Below are 25,662 nucleotides of genomic sequence, written 5' to 3'. Positions count from 1 at the left end.
CCCCTGCTCAAGAAGGCACATGTGCAGGCCCGTCTGAAGTTTGCCAATGAACACCTGAATGATTCTGTGAGTGACTGGGAGAAGGTGCTGTGGTCTGATGAGACCAAAATAGAGCTCTTTGGCATGGAGCACGGTGGCGTAGTGGTTAGCTCTCTCGCCTTGCAGCGCTGGGTCCCTGGTTCGAATCCCAGCCAGGGCACTATCTGCAAAGAGTTTGTATGTTCTCTCTGTGTCTGCGTGGGTTTCCTCCGGGCACTCCAGTTTCCTCCCACATTCCAAAAACATACAGATAAGTCAATTGGCTCCCCCTAAAATTGGCCCTAGACTACAGTACTTACACTACATAATATAGACATATGGCAATGGTAGGGATTAGATTGTGAGCTCCTTTGAGGGACAGTTTGTGACAAGATATATATATATATACACTGTACAGCGCTGCGTAATATGTCGGCGCTATATAAATACTAAATAATAATAATAATAATAATTATTAACTCAACTCGCTGTGTTTGGAGGAAGAAAAATGCTGCCTATGACCCCCAAAACACCGTCCCCACCGTCAAGCATGGGGGTGGAAACATTTTGCTTTGGGGGTGTTTTTCTGCTAAGGGCACAGGACAACTTAATCGCATTAACGGGAAAATGGACGGAGCCATGTATCGTGAAATCCTGAACGACAACCTCCTTCCCTCTGCAAGGAAACTGAAAATGGATCGTGGATGGGTGTTCCAGCACGACAATGACCCAAAACATGCAGCAAAGGCAACAAAGGAGTGGCTCAAGAAGAAGCACATTAAGGTCATGGAGTGGCCTAGTCAGTCTCTGGTGATTTTCCTTTTGATGTGCTATCTGCCACTGTTAAAATAAACCTACCATTGAAATGATACTGTTCTGAGACTTTTCATTTCTTTGTCATTGGACAAACTTACAAAATCAGTGAGGGGGTCAAATAATTATTTCCTCCACTGTATGCGTTTTTAACCATGTCACTGCCTGTGTTAATTTACATTGGTTCCTATGCGGAATCGCACACGTAATCCCGTAAAAAAACGCGTAAGAAAAACGCATGCGATTTCCCTATTAAATACATTGCCTGCGATTCGCATGCATTCCACTCGCAGGCGAATTCTGCGGCTCTTTTGTGCGTTTTTTCACCGCTGAAAAAAAAACGCACCTCAACAACGCTGCAGTGGAAACAGGCCCATCCACTTGCATTACATGTGCGAATCAGCATGCGTTGGGACGCATGCGGATTCGCGATAGTGGAAACGAGCCCTAAACAATGCCAGTTGCCTGGCTGTCATGTTGATCTCTTTGGCTGCAGTAGTAACTGAATCCCACACCTGAAACAAGCATGCAGCTAATCCAGTCTGACTTCAGTCAGAGCACCTGCTCTGCATGCTTGTGGAGGGGCTGTGCCTAAAAGTATTAGAGACACAGGATCAGCAGGAGAGTCAGGCAACTGGTATTATTTTTAAAGGAAAAATTCATATTCTTCTCAGTTTAGGTTCCCTTTAAAAAACAGTTGTCACATGACTGTAGGTAGCCAATCTAAAGAACTCAGAAATATCTTTTTCAACTAACCACAACTCTATTCAATTTTCGGATCGCACATTCTTTGCCAATTGCAAAGGTGCCATGATAATCACTGGAATTGGGGTGCTCCTTTTCAGCTGATATAAATTGATTTTTTTTCCCCCGGACAGAAAAACGTATACTGCATTTTTCCTGCATTCTGGTTCAAGCCAATGGAAGTACAAGAGCTTTGCATATTTAACGCAGTGCTATGCAATTTACTTGTGATTATCCTGTTTTTTAAAGCGCACCTGGACCGGGAGGGGGAGTTTATTTTTACTTACCTTCTTCCAGGTCCCTTGGTGTCCTTCAGGTCACCTCCATTGTGCCACTATAACCCAATTTAAAGTTTGCAACCCTTGTGGATCGCTCACTATGGTGCACACACTATTCAGCCAGGTGCTCTTCATATGCGCAGTTACAAGTCTTTATCAACTATCACAATTAGGGAGGCCTGTGGCCGAGACAGGTCATGCACCCTAGTGCGTGACCTGGCAGGGTTGTCGATCTAATTGCGGTGACAGCGGAAAAAAACCCAAACTAGACCAGCGCCGAAGTACCTGCATCAACAGGAATCGGACGTTAATGATCAAACTCAATTGATCACTAACTGCTGTGTCAGCAACACCTGAGCACACCTGTGCAAACTCTAGACTTTCAGCTGAGACCATCACAAATTCTATGTTCTGAGCTTGTCTGTGGACAGTAGAAGCACAACAGCAGGGTGCCAGTGCCACCCTATGTGATGTTGCAGACGACAACAAAAAGGAGCAGAAGATGTAGTGTTCAGAAAATAATACAGTGGCTTGCAAAAGTATTCAGCCCCCTTGAAGTTTCCCACATTTTGTCACATTACTGCCACAAACATGAATCAATTTTATTGGAATTTCACATAAAAGACCAATACAAAGTGCTGTACATGTCAGAAGTGGAATGAAAATCATATATGATTCCAAACATTTTTTACAAATAAATAACTGCAAAGTGGGGTGTGCGTAATTATTCAGCCCCCTTTGGTCTGAGTGCAGTCAGTTACCCATAGACATTGCCTGATGAGTGCTAATGACTAAAAAGAGTGCACCTATGTGTAATCTAATGTCAGTACAAATACAGCTGCTCTGTGACGGCCTCAGAAGTTGTCTAAGAGAATATTGGGAGCAACAACACCATGAAGTCCAAAAAACACACCAGACAGGTCAGGGATAAGGTTATTGAAAAATTTAAAGCAGGCTTAGGCTACAAAAAGATTTCCAAAGCCTTGAACATCCCACGGAGCACTGTTCAAGCGATCATTCAGAAATGGAAGGAGTATGGCACAACTGTAAACCTACCAAGACAAGGCCGTCCACCTAAACTCACAGGCAAAACAAGGAGAGCGCTGATCAGAAATGCAATCAAGAGGCCCATGGTGACTCTGGACGAGCTGCAGAGATCTACAGCTCAGGTGGGGGAATCTGTCCATAGGACAACTATTAGTTGTGCACTGCACAAAGTTGGCCTTTATGGAAGAGTGGCAAGAAGAAAGCCATTGTTAACAGAAAAGCATAAGAAGTCCCGTTTGCAGTTTGCCACAAGCCATGTGGGGGACACAGCAACCATGTGGAAGAAGACTCTCTGGTCAGATGAGACCAAAATGGAACTTTTTGGCCAAAATGCAAAACGCTATGTATGGCAGAAAACTAACACTGCACATCACTCTGAACACACCACTGTCAAATACGGTGGTGGCAGCATCATGCTCTGGGGGTGCTTCTCTTCAGCAGGGACAGGGAAGCTGCTCAGAGTTGATGGGAAGATGGATGGAGCCAAATACAGGGCAATCTTGGAAGAAAACCTCTTGGAGTCTGCAAAAGACTTGAGACTGGGGCGGAGGTTCACCTTCCAGCAGGACAACAACCCTAAACATAAAGCCAGGGCAACAATGGAATGGTTTAAACAAAACATATCCATGTGTTAGAATCGCCCAGCCAAAGTCCAGATCTAAATCCAATCGAGAATCTGTGGCAAGATCTGAAAACTGCTGTTCACAAACGCTGCCCATCTAATCTGACTGAGCTGGAGCTGTTTTGCAAAGAAGAATGGGCAAGGATTTCAAAAGAGATTGGCAGCTGTAATTGCAGCAAAAGGTGGTTCTACAAAGTATTGACTCAGGGGGCTGAATAATTACGCACACCCCACTTTGCAGTTATTTGTAAAAAATGTTTTGAATCATGTATGATTTTCGTTCCACTTCTCACATGTACACCACTTTTTATTGGTATTTCATGTGGAATTCCAATAAAATTGATTCATGTTTGTGGCAGTTGTATGACAAAATGTGGAAAACTTCAAGGGGGCCGAATACTTTTGCAAGCCACTGTATATCGGTGTAGCAATACCTGGAAGCATTTTCAGTGTGATGGCCTGACTGTGCTTTAAGGACTGCCAATATACACATTGTATGGGGATTGTATAGGGCTAGCTTAGACTGTTTTTGCACAGCAGGATGCAGCTAAAGTTCACACAAACTTTTCTCCTTTTATTTTTGGATCTTGTACAGAACTTTTCCGTGCAGCAGGGGGGCAGAATTCCGTGCAGCAGAGCCCTGTGATCTCTCAGTAAAACAGGTCAGCTTTGTGGAGTTTTTAAAAAGAGTGGAAGAGTTTGAGCGGATTACAGGGATTCTGAGTCTAGAATAGAGCAGGGATAAAACCCTTCTTCACAGTCAGTGCTACAGTTTCCTGTGTCTGTACGGCTACAGACTCACCAGAGATTTATTTTACTTTACCTCTTGTCTGCTTTGACTCCTGAAAGCAGCCCGAATGTTCTTCATTAGATTTCCTATAGGGAAACGCAGAGCCATGGCAAGACCTGTGTTCTTAGCAAAGGTTTGCTTATTCAATCTTGCTGAATGCAAGCCTCAGAGAGAGGTAGAATACTGCTTTAACATAAGCAGGCAGTGCTCTATGGGCTGGCCTATTTAAAGTGGACCTTAACTCTTGTACAGGACAGAGGGAAAAAGAAATGCACACTGTATGTATTTAGAGTTTAGACTATCTAATCCCCCCTCTCATCTGTGACTAATCACAAATGTAATTTCATGTCAGCAGGCTGCCTCCGCAGAGCAACTAATTTGTAAACACAGGATATTAAGCTGAGCTTAATATTGAGCTGATCCAACACTATGGAACTTCCTACCTCCACCCATTACGGCTGCCCCCTCCAACATCTTCAAGAAGGCCCTCAAAACTTACCTTTTCACTCTGGCCTACCACCCCTCACTGATGCTCTAAACTCCGTAGCTGAACTCTGGTCCCCTACCTTTCGTGTACCTACCTCTCCCTCTAGATTGTAAGCCTTCGGCAGGGTCCTCCTCCTTATGTCTCCTACCTGATCACGCACCCCCATTACTGTACACCCATCCTATGGAGCTGAGTGAACTCGAGTAAACTCGGCTTGCCTAATCTCCATGCTCCCATCCAGTGACTGACTAAGCATTACCTTGTACTCATACTGTGCTGTGTGATCTGGTTTTCTTGTATTCCTGTGTTGTCTTATTGTCTTGTTGTCTTACAGCAGTATGTCACCCCTAAGTATTGTTTGTAACCTCGCTGAGTAATATGTTAGCGCTTTATATACACAATAAATAAATATTAACCCTATGTCTGCATAAAAGCAAGAAGTAAACACACTGCAGATTTATTGTAGGATTTATATCAGCTGTAACTTTAAAGGTTATTATGCTGTTGCTAATCTTTTAGAGCAGAGAGGAAGTTCTGGGTTTAAGTGAAAGCATTTAAAAGAAACTTTACTAACTTTTGCTCAGTATCGGATTATCCCCTTTCCTCCTGCACGGCGCACTTCCATGTCCACCCTTGTTGCCGCTCATGTACTGGTTCCTTACACTATATTTTAACATGGCAGATTCACTGGACCGTATGCGCTGTTGACAAGGTACAGCGATGTGAAAAACGATTTGCCCCCTTCCTGATTTCTTATTCTTTTTCATGTTTCTCACACTTAAATGTTTCTGCTCATTAAAAACCGTTAACTATTAGTCAAAAATAACATAATTTAACACAAAATGCAGTTTTAAATGATGGTTTTTATTATTTAGTGAGAAAAAAACTCCAAATCTACATGGCCCTGTGTGAAAAAGTGATTGCCCCCCTTGTTAAAAAATAACTTAACTGTGGTTTATCACACCTGAGTTCAATTTCTGTAGTCACCCCCAGGCCTGATTACTGCCACACCGGTTTCAATCAAGAAATCACTTAAATAGGAGCTATCTGACACAGAGAAGTAGACCAAAAGCACCTCAAAAGCTAGACATCATGCCAAGATCCAAAGAAACTCAGGAACAAATGAGAACAAAAATAATTGAGATCTATCAGTCTGGTAAAGGTTATACAGGGAGTGCAGAATTATTAGGCAAGTGGTATTTTTGAGGAATAATCGTATTATTGAACAACGACCATGTTCTCAATGAACCCAAATAACTCATTAATATCAAAGCTGAATATTTCTGAAAGTAGTTTTTAGTTTGTTTTTAGTTTTAGCTATTTTAGGGGGATATCTGTGTGTGCAGGTGACTATTACTGTGCATAATTATTAGGCAACTTAACAAAAAACAAATATATACCCATTTCAATTATTTATTTTTACCAGTGAAACCAATATAACATCTCAAAATTCACAAATATACATTTCTGACATTCAAAAACAAAACAAAAACAAATCAGTGACCAATATAGCCACCTTTCTTTGCAAGGACACTCAAAAGCCTGCCATCCATGGATTCTGTCAGTATTTTGATCTGTTCACCATCAACGTTGCGTGCAGCAGCAACCACAGCCTCCCAGACACTGTTCAGAGAGGTGAACTGTTTTCCCTCCTTGTAAATCTCACATTTTATGATGGACCACAGGTTCTCAATGGGATTCAGATCAGGTGAACAAGGAGGCCATGTCATTAGTTTTTCTTCTTTTATACCCTTTCTTGCCAGCCACGCTGTGGAGTACTTGGACGCGTGTGACGGAGCATTGTCCTGCATGAAAATCATGTTTTTCTTGAAGGATGCAGACATCTTCCTGTACCACTGCTTGAAGAAGGTGGCTTCCAGAAACTGGCAGTAGGACTGGGAGTTGAGCTTGACTCCATCCTCAACCCGAAAAGGCCCCACAAGCTCATCTTTGATACCAGCCCAAACGAGTACTCCACCTCCACCTTGCTGGCATCTGAGTCGAACTGGAGCTCTCTGCCCTTTACCAATCCAGCCACGGGCCCATCCATCTGGCCCATCAAGACTCACTCTCATTTCATCAGTCCATAAAACCTTAGAAAAATCAGTCTTGAGATATTTCTTGGCCCAGTCTTAACGTTTCAGCTTGTGTGTCTTGTTCAGTGGTGGTCGTCTTTCAGCCTTTCTTACCTTGGCCATGTCTCTGAGTATTGCACACCTTGTGCTTTTGGACACTCCAGTGATGTTGCAGCTCTGAAATATGGCCAAACTGGTGGCAAGTGGCATCTTGGCAGCTGCACGCTTGACTTTTCTCAGTTCATGGGCAGTTATTTTGCGCCTTGATTTTTCCACACACTTCTTGCGACCCTGTTGACTATTTTGAATGAAATGCTTGATTGTTCGATGATCACGCTTCAGAAGCTTTGCAATTTTCTGAGCCTGTCAAGTCCTTCTTTTGACCCATTTTGCCAAAGAAAAGGAAGATGCCTAATAATTATGCACACCTGATATAGGGTGTTGATGTCATTAGACCACACCCCTTCTCATTACAGAGATGCACATCAGCTAATATGCTTAATTGGTAGTAGGCTTTCGAGCCTATACAGCTTGGAGTAAGACAACATGCATAAAGAGGATGATGTGGTCAAAATACTCATTTGCCTAATAATTCTGCACTCCCTGTAAAGCCATTTCTAAAGCTTTGGGACTCCAGCGAACTACAGTGAGAGCCATGATCCACAAATGGCAAAAACATGGAACAGTGATGAACCTTCCCAGGAGTGGCCAGCCGACCAAAATTACCACAAGAGCGCAGAGAAAACTCATCCGAGAGGCCACACAAGACCCCAGGACAACATCTAAAGAACTGCAGGCCTCACTTGCCTCAATTAAGGTCAGTGTACACGACTCCACCATAAGAAAGAGACTGGGCAAAAACGGCCTGCATGGCAGATATCCAAGGCGCAAACCACTTTTAAGCAAAAAGAACATTAAAGTGGACCCAAACTAAAAATACAAGATTTCAGAAATAAAATCTATTTTCTAAATTATAATAATAAATAGCAGCCTTTTTTTCAGCTGCAAGATGACAAATATAAAATATTTTACATTTAATGGATGAACCCCTCCCTTCCTTTCATTTTGCCGGGACAGAAACCGGCAAACTGGTGAGTAGCAGGTGTCTGGCAAAGGAGGAATTGCTAATGGCTGCCACCTGTATAATCCTAGGTATAAAAGAGAAGAGTGAAAAGCATGCACTGAAATGCTCATAGGCTTTAAGGAGTGTTTATTTATCTTTGTATGTGTCAGAGTGGTGCAACTAAATATTTTGAATTAAAAGAATGTTTGGTTTGGGTCCGCTTTAAGGCTCGTCTCAATTTTGCTAAAAAACATTTCAATGACTGCCAAGACTTTTGGGAAAATACCTTGTGGACCGACGAGACAAAAGTTGAACTTTTTGGAAGGTGCGTGTCCCGTTACATCTGCCGTAGAAGTAACACAGCATTTCAGCAAAAGAACATCATACCAACAGTAAAATATGGTGGTGGTAGTGTGATGGTCTGGGGTTGTTTTGCTGCTTCAGGACCTGGAAGGCTTGCTGTTATAGATGGAACCATGAATTCTACTGTCTACCAAAAAATCCTGAAGGAGAATGTCCGGCTATCTGTTTGTCAACTCAAGCTGAAGCGATCTTGGGTGCTGCAGCAGGACAATGACCCAAAGCACACCAGCAAATCCACCCCTGAATGGCTGAAGAAAAACAAAATGAAGACTTTGGAGTGGCCTAGTCAAAGTCCCGACCTGAATCCTATTGAGATGTTGTGGCATGACCTTAAAAAGGCGGTTCATGCTAGAAAACCCTCAAATAAAGCTGAATTACAACAATTCTGCAAAGATGAGTGGGCCAAAATTCCTCCAGAGCGCTGTAAAAGACTCGTTGCAAGTTATTGCAAATGCTTGATTGCAGTTATTGCTGCTAAGGGTGGCCCAACCAGTTATTAGGGTCAGGGGGCAATTTCTTTTTCACACAGGGCCATGTAGGTTTTGAGTTTTTTTTTCTCACTAAATAATAAAAACCATCATTTAAAACTGCATTTTGTGTTCAATTATGTTATCTTTGACTAATAGTTAACGGTTTTTGATGAGCAGAAACATTTAAGTGTGACAAACATGCAAAAGAATAAGAAATCAGGAAGGGGGCAAATAGTTTTTCACATCACTGTATATGGCCTTTCGTTGACTTTGCATAATAACGCTAACATTTGTATAGTGCTTTTCTACTGTCTAACTCAAAATGCTTCAAAGTTGCAGCCACTGAAGGTCTAGGCAAAGTCTAGCGCGCTCAGTAGGCCATCGTTTAGTGCAAGGGAGTGTAGTAGGCCCCTCCCTCCCCCATTTAGGTTTCCTGGTGTCTAGTGGTCCCACCTCTTTGCCCTATACAGAGTTCCCTGGTGCCTTGTAATCCCCTTACGCCCCCCCCTTCCCCATATAGCGATCCGTGGTGTCTAGTGGTCCCCTTCTGTCCCCCATACAACGTTCACTGATGTATAGTGGACCCCCTAATATACCACGTGTACCTTGTGTCTAGTGGTCCAAGCCATCTCCCCCCCCCCCCCCCCCCATAAGGGGTTCACTGTTGTCTAGTGGTCCTCCTCCCTCTACCATGGAGTGTTGCCTGGTTGTCTAGTGTCCTTCATCCCCCAAACATCATACCTGTGTCTAGTGGTACCCCTTTTGACTATACAGCGAGCCCTCCATACCAGCAGCCTACCAGTTCCCCCCTGCCTATACAGCAAGCATACCTGGTGTCTAGAGGTCTTTCCCACCACCTGGTCCCCTGGTGTCTAGTGGCTGCCCGTCCTCCCTGCGCCGCCTAACTGTAGACTACAGACAGCAGAAGCACATCTCACCTGATCCGGGCCTGACACACTGAACACTCCTCCATAGTGTCTTCATTCACATTCAGCCTCTAGTGTTTGAGCTCACTGAACTAGAGACCGAGTATAAACACTTGAGGCCAAACGTGGAAGATAGGTAGTAAAAAGGTCTTAAAAGGCCCTATACAATTATTATTGTTTAAAAAAGAATTAGAAACTTTGGTCTGTCGGTGAAGCAAATCTCTCCCAGCATGCTCTGGGGGGAAAAAAACCAGGAGACGTCAAGCCCCTTTTACTCTGCTCGTCATTTCCAGAGCGTCTGTTTCGGGGAGATGGATGTGTCTGCTGGAGAGTTTTATGGCCTCGCCGTTTCGATGACAGGGCCGCTATAAAATTCAGGGACCTGAAGACAAATCCTTGTTTAGTCACTCCATGACAGCTGTGTGATTTTATGGGAGATGGAAAGGTCACTTAGGAGTCGTTTGTGAAATTTGATCAAATAAAAGACGGAAGATATACACAGATCCCAGCTCCAATTGTCACGCACCCGTTTACGCACTGTGGCCAGATCTGCAATGGATCAAGCTTACCCCTCACAGTGTGGTCTGTCCATAGGTGGAGAGGGTGAAGCCTGACCTCTGTCACGCTAGCAGCTGTCGCCATGCAGCTAAGGCCCCGGCCCTTCTGCATATTGTGGTACTTTGTTCTGTGGAAGAATTACGTTAGGCAGGTACATCAAGACTTTAGTGCTGTTGGTTCTGTTTCGGTTCAAGTTGCTGCAAGTCTGAATCTCACATGTTCCATTACAGAAGACCAGCCATTCTCTGCGTCGGTATGTTCTCATGTTTCCATAGATACACTCAGGATTAAAAGGAACCCAGGATTGAACTTCATGCTATTCAGTAGCTGATACCCACTTTCTTACATTAAATCAAGGGGCTTACCAGCTGCTAAAAAAACCCCATTATAAGGTTGTATGTCTCGCATTCAGTGGTAAGGATTAACAGGAGCCGACCAAGATCCAAATTCCCAACAATAATTTCATTTTAGTTCAGGCATACCATCCGGGAGATCAAAGCATGCAAATAAATGGCAGATATACGCGGCCCATGCGATGGGAACCCCGAGAAAAATTTTGCACTTGTATGCTGGTCCACAACCAGTAAGACAGTAAAAGGTGCCGCCTGTCCCCTTCCCGACTGGTTTTGCAGTCACGATGATGCAAGACTGCGAAACCGGTTGGGTGGACTTTTTGGACATTGTCTTTCCTCAGCAGCAATAAACTACTTGATTCCCCTGGCGCTGATTTTCTGTTTATATGAATATGTATGTAATGAGGGTATAACTTATTTTAGCAAATAAGGGCTTGAAGTTAATATTCGGGTACAAAAAAAAAAAAATACTGCACGCCTTTATTGCCTAATAATATATTGTCGCTATTACTATGTACTAAGGAAATAATTTAAACGTAATGGTAGCCAGGACAATGGGCAAATAAAATGTGTGGGTTTTATCTATAGTAGCATTGTTCATTTTAAAAACTATAGGGGATGGAATTGAAGAAATGGTTTACTTTTTCTTTTTTTCCCTCTTGTTTTTCCCTTTTAAATGCATAGGAAATAAAGTAATTACTGAAAACAAACACTACCCCCAAAAAGCCTAATTTGTGGATAGTAGTAGTAGTGCTAAAGTTTATTGGCGAATGAATGCGAGGACCACTGAGATGTTGAAAATTGCTTGTGTCCTTAAGGTGAAAACAATCCGTGGGATAAAGTGGTTAAAAAAAAACAAAAACAATAAATTATGAAATAATAATAATAATAATAATAATAATAATTGCAGTATTTGTATAGCGCCTTTCTCCTGTCGGACTCAAAGCGCTTGCGAGGCAGCCACTAGAGCGCACTCAGTAGGCAGTAGTAGTGTTAAGGAGACTTGCCCAAGAAACTCCTTACTGAACAGGCAGAGCCGAGATATGAACTCAGGTCTCCTGTGTCAGAGGCAGAGGCCTTAACCATTACACCATCCAGCCACTAGAAAGTGGCTCAAAGATCACACAGTCAAATTATATTATAAAAAAAAAATGCTTTTCCCTATGGCAGGGGTCAGGAACCTTTTTGGCTGAGAGAGCCATACACCCCACATATTTTAAAATGTAATTCCGTGAGAGCCATACAATAGGTTTCAAACTGGGACAGTGTGCATGTGCAGCAGAGGGCTCACATCCCTGTTTCCATGGTGATGTGCATACAGGTAATGTGCATACAGTTGATCTGCAGGGCATCGGAAGCACCCAACACGTCTTCAGCTTCTCTTGGGTTTCAGCAACATCAGCAATTTCCTCGAGAGCCAGACAGGAGAAATACAGACTAACAGCTTGTACAATTAGCTAGCTGACTTGGGGGTTGATTTACTTTGTAGGACCAGATCCCTGACAAGTGACAGACAGCCTATTGGGTGCAGGGATCTCATCCTACAAAGTCACTGGACCTGACCGGATCCACGGTGGGACAATTGGAGTGGCTGTTAGTTTTAGGGGGAGGGGGAGTAAGTTAGTGGTGCATGCTACAGCAGTAGAGTGCCTACTTTGAAAATTTTACTTGCACTGTCACACTAAGCTGTGCTGTTTGAGCAGTGTAGCTTAGCGAATCAACCCCTGTGAGCCAGACGCAGCCATCAAAAGAGCCACAGCTGGCTCCCGGGCCATAGGTTCCCTACCTCTGCCCTATGGCAACCCCTTTCCTGGGACTGACTCCCACTTCCTCAGGACGATATTCAGTGCCAGTCACAAACAAAGCCAAGCTATGAAGGGATGGTATTTGAAAAAGCAGACAGGAAACAAATAGAAAAATGGGAAAGCAAAAAGAAATGCAAGTGGGCAACCAGCACTATAGCAATGTAGCTGGAGAGAGACAGTGATGTTGTACAAGTGGGATGGGGGGGCACGTCACATTGAGGTATCTGTCAGGGGGGCTGCAGGTCCTGAGGAGACACACAGGGAGTCAGCTGACTCCCATACCTACAGAGAATAAAAACATTCACCCTTCAGTGCGAATCCCCGGAAGAGTTAATTATAGGTGGGAAGTCACCTTGAGCCTCCTGCTGTAATCTCTGGAAATTTTATGAGGTATTACTAACTGAAACCAAAATAAATTTCCCTCTGGACGGTCCCAGCTAAGAAAAAAATATAGAAAAGGCTTTATGATCCGAGTTAGTAAAAATCTGCTGTATAATTTTCCTCTGGAGATTTATGAGCTCGCTGGCAGACATTAGAAGGAGCTCAGCGAGAAACGAGAGCACCAAATACCTGCAGACAGAGAGAGCAAACTTCTACTGCAAACAGGGCCTGAAACCTCTGCGACCCTTCATGATTATCCTCCTGTACAGTCTTAATGCCAGAGCAGAGCATACGGGGACAAGAAAAGAGAGTTGGAGGAAGGAGCAGAGTCCTCCAGCAACACAGAGTATATCAGGAGTGGGGAGGTAGTTAGTGGAAGGTGCAGAGTCCCCCAGCAGCACAGAGTATATCAGGAGAGGAGAGGTAGATAGTGGAAGGAGCAGAGTCCACCAGCAGCACAGTGTATATCAGGAGAGGGGAGGTAGATAGTGGAAGGAGCAGAGTCCTCCAGCAGCACAGTGTATATCAGGAGAGGGGAGGTAGATAGTGGAAGGAGCAGAATCCTCCAGCAGCACAGAGTATATCAGGAGAGGGGAGGTAGATAGTGGAAGGAGCAGAGTCCTCCAGCAGCACAGAGTATATCAGAAGAGGGGAGGTAGATAGTGGAAGGAGCAGAGTTATCCAGCAGCACAGAGTATACCAGGAGATGAGGTAGATAGTTGGAGGCGCAGAGTCCTCCAGCAGCACAGAGTATATCAGGAGGGGAGAGGTAGATAGTGAGAGGAGCAGAGTCCTCCAGCAGCACAGTGTATATCAGGAAAGGGGAGGTAGATAGTGAAAGGAGCAGAGTCCTCCAGCAGCACAGTGTATATCAGGAAAGGGGAGGTAGATAGTGGAAGGAGCAGAATCCTCCAGCAGCACAGAGTATATCAGGAGAGGGGAGGAAGATAGTGGAAGGAGCAGAGTCCTCCAGCAGCACAGAGTATATCAGGAGAGGGGAGGTAGATAGTGGAAGGAGCAGAGTCCTCCAGCAGCATAGAGTATATCAGGAGAGGAGAGGTAGATAGAGGAAGGAGAAGAGTCCTCCAGCAGCACAGAGTATACCAGGAGAGGAGAGGTAGATAGCGGAAGGAGCAGAGTCCTCCAGCAGCACAGAGTATATCAGGAGAGGTGGATAGCGGAAGGAGCAGAATCCTCCAGCAGCACAGAGTATATCAGGAGAGGAGAGGTAGATAGTGGAAGAAGCAGAGTCCTCCAGCAGCACAGAGTATACCAGGAGAGGATAGTCTTATAGAGGAAGGAGCAGAGTCCTCCAGTAGCACAGAGTATATCAGGAGAGGAGAGGTAGATAGTGGAAGGAGCAGAATCCTCCACCAGCACAGAGTATATCAGGAGAGGGGAGGCAGATAGTGGAAGGAGCAGAGTCCTCCAGCAGCACAGAGTATATCAGGAGAGGAGAGGTAGATAGAGGAAGGAGAAGAGTCCTCCAGCAGCACAGAGTATACCAGGAGAGGAGAGGTAGATAGCGGAAGGAGCAGAGTCATCCAGCAGCACAGAGTATATCAGGAGAGGAGAGGTAGATAGTGGAAGGAGCAGAGTCCTCCAGCTGCACAGAGTATATCAGGAGAGGGGAGGTAGATAGTGGAAGGAGCAGAATCCTCCACCAGCACAGAGTATATCAGGAGAGGGGAGGCAGATAGTGGAAGGAGCAGAGTCCTCCAGCAGCACAGAGTATATCAGGAGAGGAGAGGTAGATAGAGGAAGGAGAAGAGTCCTCCAGCAGCACAGAGTATATCAGGAGAGGAGAGGTAGATAGTGGAAGGAGCAGAGTCCTCCAGCTGCACAGAGTATATCAGGAGAGGGGAGGTAGATAGTGGAAGGAGCAGAATCCTCCACCAGCACAGAGTATATCAGGAGAGGGGAGGCAGATAGTGGAAGGAGCAGAGTCCTCCAGCAGCACAGAGTATATCAGGAGAGGAGAGGTAGATAGAGGAAGGAGAAGAGTCCTCCAGCAGCACAGAGTATACCAGGAGAGGAGAGGTAGATAGCGGAAGGAGCAGAGTCCTCCAGCAGCACAGAGTATATCAGGAGAGGTGGATAGTGGAAGGAGCAGAATCCTCCAGCAGCACAGAGTATATCAGGAGAGGAGAGGTAGATAGTGGAAGAAGCAGAGTCCTCCAGCAGCACAGAGTATACCAGGAGAGGGGAGATAGATAGTGGGAGGAGCAGAGTCCTCCAGCAGAACAGAATATCAGGAGAGGGGAGGTAGATAGTGGGAGGAGCAGAGTCCTCCAGCAGCACAGAGTATATCAGGAGAAAAGAGGCAGATTGCTGCTGAAGGACTCTCCTTTCCTGAGTATTTTGATAGAGGAATCTTCTGAAATAAATGTAATGCATAGTTTTGATCATTTGTGGCAGACATACAATGGCACAGAAAGGTCAGACAAAAGTATGTCAGAGCCACAGCTCCCCTCACTGCTGAGTCTGTGTTTGGAGCACAGGTCCTCCTGAGAAAGGGAAACAGGCCAATAATGGGAATATATCTTTCTATGTTGATAATGTCACAGTTCAGCGGTGTGATGATGGAGATCGCTGCAGACGTGGCCTCTCAACAATGACTACCTGATCTTTTCACACATAATCAAAAGTGACATACCAGCAGGTGTCCCTCAGAGCTTTGCTGCCTCAAGAGCCTCCTGCCCGGGTGACAGCGCTTTACATTCCGCACGGGTCTACCCCCCCCCCTCCGAACACCGTGACCGCACATGGAAGAGGTGAATACTTCAGCAAATGGCGCACATGGAATTAAAGTTCAATGCTTTCAAAAACTTTTCATTTTAAGCGTAGCTACTGCTTACATGACAAGACTACCAGTATAAATAGCTTTCACCTCACAGTGCTAACACCCGAGCCCTTTATCAGCAACCCCTGCACTGCACACCTGCTCATTAATGCATATATCTGGTCAGTCTGTCAGGGGGCGCATGGCAGTGCATGTAGAAACACAGGTACACGTCAGAAGTTTCAGGGTCAGAAGTTCACAAAAACACTTAAAGGGAAGCTCCGAGGAACTAAAAAAAAAAAAAAAAAAGAAATCCACTTACCTGGGGCTTCAGACAGCTGAGGCTGCAGTCGGCACAGGATCATCAAAACTAAACAGGTGTAGACTAAAAAACATAGCCAGGTCTAATGAGGCTCAAAAATGGCGGAATAAGGATTTGGTGTCAGCAGCATGGATCAGTTGATCAAACCTACTCTACATCAGCTGTCCAGGCCCAGTATTACTACAGTGTCCTAATAAAGGGAAGTCCTGCCCAGTATAAGTGTAATGTTCCTAATAAAGGGACGCCCTGGCCAGTATTAATATGGTGTGTATACTAAAGGGAGGCCCTACTTATAGTGTTCCATATGCTGGGGATACGCCATAAGTTTTTTTTTCAGCAGACAGATGGTCTGATAGATAATTTCCGACATGTCCGATCTTATTTTGTGATCAATTTCTCATAGAAGTGAATGGAAATTGATATGAAAAGATTGAACAGTAAATCGACAAAAAAAAAAAAAATCTCATTTTGTATTCCCAGCATAATAAAGTGAGGTCTGGACGTATTAGCCACATTCTGGCTTCTGGTGATATTCAGACACTATGGCAGCCAAATTGATCAGTAGGGCTGCCAGGCAACTGGTTTTGATTAATAGGACATAAATATGGCAGCATCCATATCCCTCTCACTACAAGGTCATTGTAGTAACTCACTGAACCCCTAAACCGCCTAGATAGGATGAAAGTGGTCTTCTGCAGGGAGAATGAGACAATCTTGGAACTGGGAGCAGAAGAGCGGCACTCACGCAAGTAGTACTCCTGCACGTTGCTGATGTAGCCATAGACTGAAGAATAGCCAAAGATGATGACCATCACCACCTCCCGGCTGTCCAGCTCCACGATGTGTGCCGTGTGGCCTTCCACCGCGTAGTGCTGCCCGTGATTCAGCACCACGGGGGTCCGCGTAATCCAAGTCTGGCTGGAGATGTTAAACACCCAAAGTTCATCCGTGACATTGCCTGCGTTGGTCTCGATCTTGCCTCCGTACATGTAGATCTCATCCTGAAAGGACAAGAGAAGATTAGAGAATACAGAAGACATTTATACATACCGATCTTATTCAAATGTGCTGAAAGTGTTAATGCATCTGTGCTTAATGCATACCAATAGAAACTTGTCTAATATAGTTATCCTACCAGCCTTTAAATCCAAAGAAATATCTTTGTTAAAAAGCACACTGAACACAGGATGGCAGAGTGGAGGCACAGGGGGACACAGGATGGCAGAGTGGAGGCACAGGGGGACACAGGATGGCAGAGTGGAGGCACAGGGGGACACAAGACGGCAGAGTGGAGACACAGGGGGACACAGGATGGCAGAGTGGAAGCACAGGGGAACAGAGAGGAACACTGGAGAAATAGAATGACAGAGTGCAGGCACAGGACGAAGGGGTAGGGGTGGGGTGGAAGGCAAGGACAAGAGACACAAGACGATGTGTCCGCTGTTCCTGGCATGCATGCGCAGCGCATGGGAAGACTTCGAACATCAGTCATGGAAGGGTGCACATGGGTTGTGACCGTCTCCACATTGTGGGTGGGTGTGAGGGGTTGTGGCCATGGCCTAGCGTCCGTTTTTTGTTTTTGTTTTTTAACGGGCGGGCATTTTTGCTAGTTCATTTATGAATTATTTAGTCAGCGTTTGCTCATTATACAAACCAGGGCTGTGGAGTCGGAGTTGGAGTCGGAGTCGGGGCAATTTTGCGCACCCGGAGTCGAAGTCGTTGATTTCATAAACTGAGGAGTCGGATGATTTCTGTACAAAATGCACAGCCCTGTTAAGTATTGGACTAAAGAGTCAGAGTCTAGGAGACTGAGTTGGAGCCATTTTGGGTACCCGGAGGCGGAGTTGGAGTCTGAGTTTCATAAACCGAGGAGTCAGAGTTGGAAGATTTTTGTACTGACTCCACAGCCCTGGTAAAAACTTTCCTCTCCCTAAAATTTATCACAGGTGGCAAAATCTTTAGTTCTGGCAGGTGCTCTCTGCGGAATGTTTTTGTTTTTCCCAGACTGCTGGGGGGGGATTCAGCATAATAAACAGCCTAGGTCAGTGATGGCTAACCTTGGCACTCCAGCTGTGACAAAACTACAAATCCCATCATGCCTCTGCCTCTCAGAGTGATGCTTAGAGCTGTCAGAGTATTGCAATGCCTCATGGGACTTGTAGCTCCACCACAGCTGGAATGCCAAGGTTAGCCATCACTGGCCTAGGTTATGCCTCATTGGGAGGGCGGGGCTGCATACCAATGTACTAAAAACTTGGGAATCCTATTGCATTTCCTATTCTATTTACTGCATTCTACTATATGTTGTTGTGGTTCTTCTTCAAGTATTCACATTAAAAATGTTGAAAACCTATAGTTATTAAGTACATCCAGAAACTGTATGCAAAATTTTTCAAAGACGAAACTTCAAACTAAGGAGGATACCATCGACCATGACAACGTACACCCCACCAATGTCAGATTTGGTCTTGGTCGGAGGACCGTTTTGCAGCCCACTCTTTATGCATTGTTCCAGTGCTTTGCTGTATATTAATTGTAACGATGTGTCACAAACAGCAGCATGAGGCCAGACGGCATTAAAAAGGGGAATAAAAGCCGGCGGAACAGCACCCCGCCGTGTGTAATTACCGACAGACGCTTTATACTGGATTAGAAGATTGCCATCCTGGATAATCTGATATTAAACATTATGTCGCAGCGAGTGGCGGCTCAGTGTCAGAGTTAAGATTTCCCAGAGTGTGCGCGGAGAATGAAAAGGGGGCGAGCAGCGGCGGAGTGTCTATCTGGAGGCTAGACGCAATCTTGTAATTGTTTATAACAGATTGCAGACGTTGTCGGCAGCCCCGACAGATCGGCAAGCAGAGTCAACACACAACTCAGCCCAAAAACTTCACAATATTAGGTTAGGGTGACTTAGGATTTCATTTAAAGCCTATCCAAACGTTTCACTGAGGAAAAAGAAAATCTCTAACGCACAACTAAGTACATTGCAGGGATTCCGCTATCACTGTGGCCGGCTTGGACCGCTGACTATTGCAGAGGCACACGAGGGATCGGTGTGTACACAAGAGGAAGTGGTAACTAGGTGAGTCTGCATGTCATCAGTGCAGGGTTGTGAAATGAGAGTTTGGGGGGACAGTTTAGCAGAAGTATGGAGGCTGCCTGGCTGTCCTGAGTCTCTAATACTTTCAGGCTGGGAGCACACTAGGCAGTGCAGAAAGCCATGCGGTTTCAGCACTGTGCGTTTCCTTTTTTTTTTTTTTTTTTTTTTTTTTATGTGGCGTTTCGCAAACTGAAGTGAGGAATATGGAGGCTGCCATCTTTGTTCCCTTATAAGCAATGCCAGTTACCTGCCTGTCATGCTGAGCTTTTGGATTTAACTACACACCTACAACAAGCATACAGCTAGTGGAGTCACCCCAGCACCTCAAAGCATCTGATCTGCATGCTCATTCGGGGCCGGTGACTAATGGTGGCCATACATGGTACAATTTTTTCATCCAATCTTATTATTTCTATGTAATATAAGGGAACTGCCTAAACTATCATTTCAAGCAAGGGCTGACCGCACTATCTCCTCTACACTAGAGGGAGACCCTCACTCTCACATAATACTACAATTATGGGGCAGCAGGGGCGGCCTGTCTCCAGCTCCCCAAAGAGCCTCTGCTACCCGTAATTGTATTATGAGAAGGGGTCAGAAGTGGAAGGGATCACTGTAAGAAGAAAATGGTGAGCTTCTGAGAGGAACTGACAGTGAGGCAAGTATGTAATATTCACTTGTAGCTACGTCTTGTGTTTATTTTAAATAATTTTACTCACTTCAGGTTCCCTTTAAGGACTGTTGGGAGCAGTAAAAGTAGGGATATTCTTGTTCATCACTGGCTACTAGCATGCAAATTCCCACCATCCAAGGAGGAGCAATAAGCCGAGCCTAACAAAGCCAGTGTTGTCTAGTCATTGGACAGTAAAATAGCTGGCAACTCATTCAGTGCCCATATAACACACTTATCTGCTCACACAAAGACCTGAGTGTTCCCACAAAGTCATCTCCCTCTAATACTGCTCTGCAATACAAACCTATTCCCAGAAATACAGCCAACTGCACAGAAACTATTGAAAGAGCATCACTGCCCCCTGGAGGAAAATTTGCTGTATGAAAAGTACTTTTAATTCTGTTTTCTTAGCTTATATCTTCTGTTTTAACTAGTTGCCGGCTGCTCCACGCCAATTGGTGTGAACGTGGCGGCAGCCCCAGGACGGCTCAACGCCAATTGGCGTAAAGTCCTGGGGGCGGAGATTGCAGGGGATCACGTGCGCTGCTAGGAGACTGTTAGATGGCGAAACCACCGTCTATTTACATTGTACTGCGTTGTGATCACAGCGCTGTACTGGGGACAGCCATGTCACTCGGCTGTCATCTGGAGAAGCTGAAGAGCGATCGGCTGTTATAGGCTGATGCCTATGACTGCTGATTGCGGTGAATGTCTGGGGGGGGGGGGGGGGGTGCTACAATTTTAGAAAAAGAATTGTAAAATTTATTGAAAATAAAAAGACAATAAAATTAATTTTAAAAAAAAACAATGCCTGCAGTAACAATCAGACAGACCAACAGAAAGCTCTGTTGGTGGGCAGAAATGGGGTGTGTGTAAGCCTGTGGTCCTGAAGTAGGTAAAGTAAACATGTAATGAAAAAACAGCCCTTGGGGAGGTACTTGCTTCTGGAGGGGGAAGCCTCTGGATCCTGATGAGCCTTCCCCCGTCCTTCGCTGCAGCGCTTGAAGCACCTGAACACTGGGGAGGTAAATATTTACCTACCACGATCCAGCGCTGGCGCAGTAGAGGCCTTCCGATGGGCTCTGGCAAAAATAGTCAAGCTCGATCGGGTCCACTCTACTGCACAGGTGACTCGCAGTAGAGCGGACCCAACCAGACTTGGCTATTTCCAAAAGCCGCTACTACGTCCGCGCTGGAGCCCTGAAGGTAAATATTGTCGTGCCGGCGCTGTGCTTGTCGGGGAATTTTCGAGGGAGCCAGTGCTGGATCCCCGAGGCTACAGAGGACGGGGAAAGCCTCATTAATATCAAGAGGCTTCCTCTCCCGAGGCAAGTACCTCCCAGGGGACATCTTTTTTTTTTTTTTGTTACAGGTGTACTTTAAAAGGGCAAACTTGTTTTTTGGTCCATTGTAGCCCCTTACACACTCCCAGGAGTTCCGTTTCACCATGAGCTTGTTGGACAATCTGTTTTCTTTGTAAACCACCAACATACAAAGCAGTACAGTACAGTAAGTATCAACAAGGAAAAGGAAGTGGAGGGAGCCATTAATGAGAAGGGCTGGCTCAGACGGGAATCTGAACCAGCAACCCGCAGCAGCCTGGCATCTTTTCCAATGTTTTCCTGCAAGCGTACAGAAAACCATTTAGCTTTTAGCATTCTGACCCCTGCGAGGGAACACAGAAGCGCCGCAGTTAGCGATCCGTGTGAACTGGCCCCAGTCAGGGCTGTCTTGGCTGAGAATTAAAAATGAATACATTTGTCTTCAAGGTTGCTTTAATGATCCGAGTCCATTGTTCACCTCCTTATGCGGCCCGCAGAAGCAGCTTTGTTGTGCGCCGTGCTGTTGTCCCTCTTCCCACCTCTATAGCCACGGGATGTGCTGTGCAGCTGTAGCTTTGCAACACATCTGTTCAGCATTACTGCCCCACTGTGTCACTTGCAGGATCGGGAGCTATCCTGGCAGGTGAACCAAACTGCCCTCAAATTGTGCGTGCGGGTACACATTAAAGGACAACTATTAATAAACAAGGTTTTTAACCTGTCCCGGACTGACGCAGTACGAATCTATGTCCAGCATGTGGTGCTGTGGCCCTGACTGGATGTAGACTCTACGTCGCAGTAAAACGCGTGTCCCCGCCTCTCGATCTCGCTGCTCTGCCCCTGCCGCAATTCGATCGCTCTGCCATCTGTAAGACAGCAGAGCTCTGTGAGACGGTCAGAAGCTGCTTTCAATGGCTCCTGGCCCTGTCATCACTGTAAGCCAATCCCATTGGCTTACATTGATTGACAGGGTCAGGAGCCAATGAAAGTGTCTCCTGACTGGCGCACAGCGCTCTGCCGTCATAGAGACAGCAGAGAGAGGAGCCTGTGGCGGGGGCAGAATGGCGTGACCGATTATTGCAGCGATTCATCAGTATTTGTCGGTAAGCGCCGTTGTACTGTACCAGCAGTCTCTGGTCCTTAAGAGGGCAAAGACTTCTGGTATGGAAGTGGTTAAACTAGGATGAGAATAGCTTGTCTAAAGCCTCGTACACACATAGGCTGGGATCGGCACCCCATCCCTGTAGGCTGGCAACCTGATCTGTTCCCATGCAGGGGTGGAATAGGAGTAACATCATGCAGTGGGCTAGGTGAGCAGGCAAAACAATGCTCTTGGCCATCACTTGGCTGAAGGAATCCGCCAGGCTGATTCACTTGGTCTCTGCCCAAAGCCTTACAAAATACCAAACAACGATTTTCGGGTTAAACGTACACAGCCAGATTTCACATTAAAATCACCCAGCCTAGTTCTATCACAATTGCCTAAGCAGCAGGTGACCAGTAGCAGTACACGTTTCTGTGAACCTGGAATCATCCTCAGCTGCTACTGTGTGGTAGAGCTCTATCGAAATGAAGCAATGTATGTGCAAGAAAATTAAAGAAACAAAATTACAGAAGTACACAGATGAGAAAGAAGGAAGAGAAGAGTACAGATGGAAAGGAAGGATGGGAAGAGTAGAGTACAGATGGAAAGGAAAGATAGGAAGAGAAGAGTACAGATGAGAAGGGAAAATAGGAAGAGAAGAGTACAGATGAGAAGTAAGGATACTAAGAGAAGAGTACAGATGAGAAGGGAAGATAGGAAGAGAAGAGTGCAGATGAGAAGGGAAGATAGGAAGAGAAGAGTACAGATGAGAAGGGAAGATAGGAAGAGAAGAGTGCAGATGAGAAGGGAAGATAGGAAGAGAAGAGAGCAGAAAAGAAGGAAGGATGAGAAGAGCACAGATGAGGAGGACAAAATGAGAAAAAGAAGAATACAAATGTGTAGGAAGGATGGGAAGAGAAGAGTACGGATGAGAAGGAAGGATAGGAAGAGAAGGGTAGAGATGAGAAGGAAGGATAGGAAGAGAAGGGTAGAGATGAGAAGGAAGGATAGGAAGAGAAGGGTAGAGATGAGAAGGAAGGATAGGAAGAGAAGGGTACAGATGAGAAGGAAGGATAGGAAGAGAAGGGTACAGATGAGAAGGAAGGATAGGAAGAGAAGGGTACAGATGAGAAAGCTCTGATGAAGAAAAATGATTGCTTTCAAGATGTTTGGAGGGTTCAGTGGTGACGTCACTTCCTTTACCACCGACGGGGGCCAGACACTATCAGCATGGACTGCAGGAACTACACTTCCAGCTGATTGGGAACCGGGTCACATAGACCCAGCGCCAGAGGTTTGCCAATACTAAAGTGCTATTTTTTTTCTGGGTGAGTCCGGACCCACAAGGATTGAGCGGTTTCCTCCTACAGTTATCCACACTGCAAGCAAGAGTGGTAAGCTCACTACAGATACTATTGAGGTTAATCACATGGCATGGCCTGGCATTACGTTCTAATTGAACAAGCTTTCCTGCTAAAACTGGGCACACAGATTTTAAAACTTCTAGGGCAACCTGCAAAAACGTTGTTGTGTACACTACATTTGCAATAAGACACTGCTTATCATTGACTATGGATCCCAGCGGTACCCAACCCCCGGTCCGCGGCCCACTGCCGGTCCGCATGAAGTTTTGAGCTGGCCCGTGGCTCCTTTCCTCTCACTGTATTTCACTGATGCAGAGCTGCTGGTAGCAGAGTGTCACTGGGTGGCGCTGTCCTCTCCTTGTAGCGGTTTCTGGTTAGCTACTCACGGCTGTCTGTTGCACTGCTCTCTTCCGATATGCTCACTGCGGAGTCTCCCTTCCTGGCAGTTGTTTACCCTTTCACTGCTGCACTGATTTCTCAGCCTTATAAACAGATGCTGCTGTCTTTCATACTGGGTAGGTGTTTACACCATCACTGCTACACTATTGAGTTAGCCCAGTTTTTTGAGTGTATAGGATTGTGGTAACAGTAGGAGGCGCCCTTTATATTTTAAGTTGTTTTGTAATTGGGTACAAGTACATATATAATTAACGTAGTTCGCCTACCTTAGTTAAGGAGACTTCCTCTTTTGTAAAGGTATATTTATTTTAGTAGTAACAAGCACTGTAGACAACGCGTTTCGCGGCTCAAACCACTTCCTCAGGTCAAATGGGGTGCTTTCTCAGACAGAGAGTTTCTGGGCACCAATCATTTTGTATGTATAATTCTATGATTAATGGCTTCTGATTTATTACTGCGATGCACTTTTCTGATGATTGATTTTCACAGTTTTTCTTTCATGCACTCAATGCTTTTTTCTGCAGGAGAGTGTAATATTGCAGCAAAACTATGCACTTTATTATTGCGGTCTTACCTAGGGGTAGTAGACAGAGATTATTCTAGCTTGATTAGGTTTGACAACTGCCTCTAGTCTACATTGGTTGTGTGGTATGTTCTCCCTGTGGGATGTGGGGGCTGGTTAACTGGCCACACCTTGATGGGAGTGGGGTTGAAAGGCTGGTTGAGGGGAGTCAGGCTTCAGTTTGCTGTGGGGGGGCAGGTGTTAAAGAAATACAGGGCACATTGTGTTGGAGGGTGTGCACATTTGGGGGAGACCCTGTCCCACTTAAAATGTGCTAGGGTGAGGGTTAGGAGGCCCAGTAAGCTTTCCACGTGTCCCCCCAGTTCAAACCCCCCCCCCCCTCCTTCCCCACAAAACCACGCTCACCCCCTCCCCTGCCGGTCTCCGGAAAAATCTTTAGCCTGGGAATTGGTCCTCGGGCCAAAAAAGGTTGGGGACCCCTGATCTACACAATCTGCACGCATTTCATCATGTTGCATTTTTTGGGGCAATCAATGCAAAACGTATTTGTTTTTTAATCCCCATATTTTTTTCACTGTGTATGCACTTTCTCTCGCTGCAGGAGATTGATTAAATGTGGGTTTGAATGCATTTGCCTAGCTCATTTTAGTTCATTAGTCTGTAAAATTGTGTTTTTATTTATTGGGAAATACATTTATTGGCTATTTATTGAATTAGCGCAGACCAGAGCATTTATTAAACTTATTTTATATACTTTAGTGTTGGGGTACACTCATTTCGGTCATTGCTGCATATATCTATTTACTGAGAATTTTTTATCTGGCGCAACACCGTTTTTTACGTTTTTTTGAGGACCTCTGAAATGCGCCGTCACCTACCATTTGTGCTCAAATAAAAACTCCTTTTCATTAATTGGTGGTTTTCCTTCAGAAGAGGTAAGATTACCACTCCTTTATTTTTATTTATATATGCAAGTTTTACATTTATGGTTACTATATGCTGAGATTCTATATTTTTGTGTCTCCTATCTTGTTTTTAACCCCAGATGAAAAGTAAGGATGGGAAGATGAGAGAACAAATAAAAAGGAAGGATCAGAAGAGAAGGGTACAGATGAAAAGGAAGGAAGGGAAGATAAAAGAACAAATGAAAAGTAAGGATGGGGAGAGAAAAGGTCAGATGAGAAAGGAAGGATTGGAAGAGGAAAGTACAGATGAGAAGGAAGGATGGAAAACGAACAGTACAGATGAAAAATTTAGGATGGGAAAATGAAGACAGATGAAAAGGAAGGAAGGGAAG

At 45.2% G+C, this 25,662-nt stretch overlaps 1 protein-coding gene across 2 annotated transcripts in view; it reads right to left on the bottom strand.

The window, feature by feature from the left end:
- The window catches only part of ATRNL1 (attractin like 1), a 903,042-nt gene that overhangs the window by 697,345 nt on the left and 180,035 nt on the right, over positions 1-25,662 (bottom strand). For both annotated transcript variants that reach the window (XM_068257926.1, XM_068257927.1), the window contains exon 8: positions 16,643-16,898. In XM_068257926.1, the coding sequence (XP_068114027.1) occupies positions 16,643-16,898 (256 nt within the window). The remainder of the gene's footprint in view (positions 1-16,642; positions 16,899-25,662) is intronic.

This window comes from Hyperolius riggenbachi, chromosome 10 (assembly GCF_040937935.1).
Source record: "Hyperolius riggenbachi isolate aHypRig1 chromosome 10, aHypRig1.pri, whole genome shotgun sequence".
In the NCBI taxonomy this organism is placed as follows: Eukaryota; Metazoa; Chordata; class Amphibia; order Anura; family Hyperoliidae; genus Hyperolius; species Hyperolius riggenbachi.
Note: the sequence above shows the minus strand (reverse complement) of the source record. Positions and strands in the feature narration are given on the sequence as shown.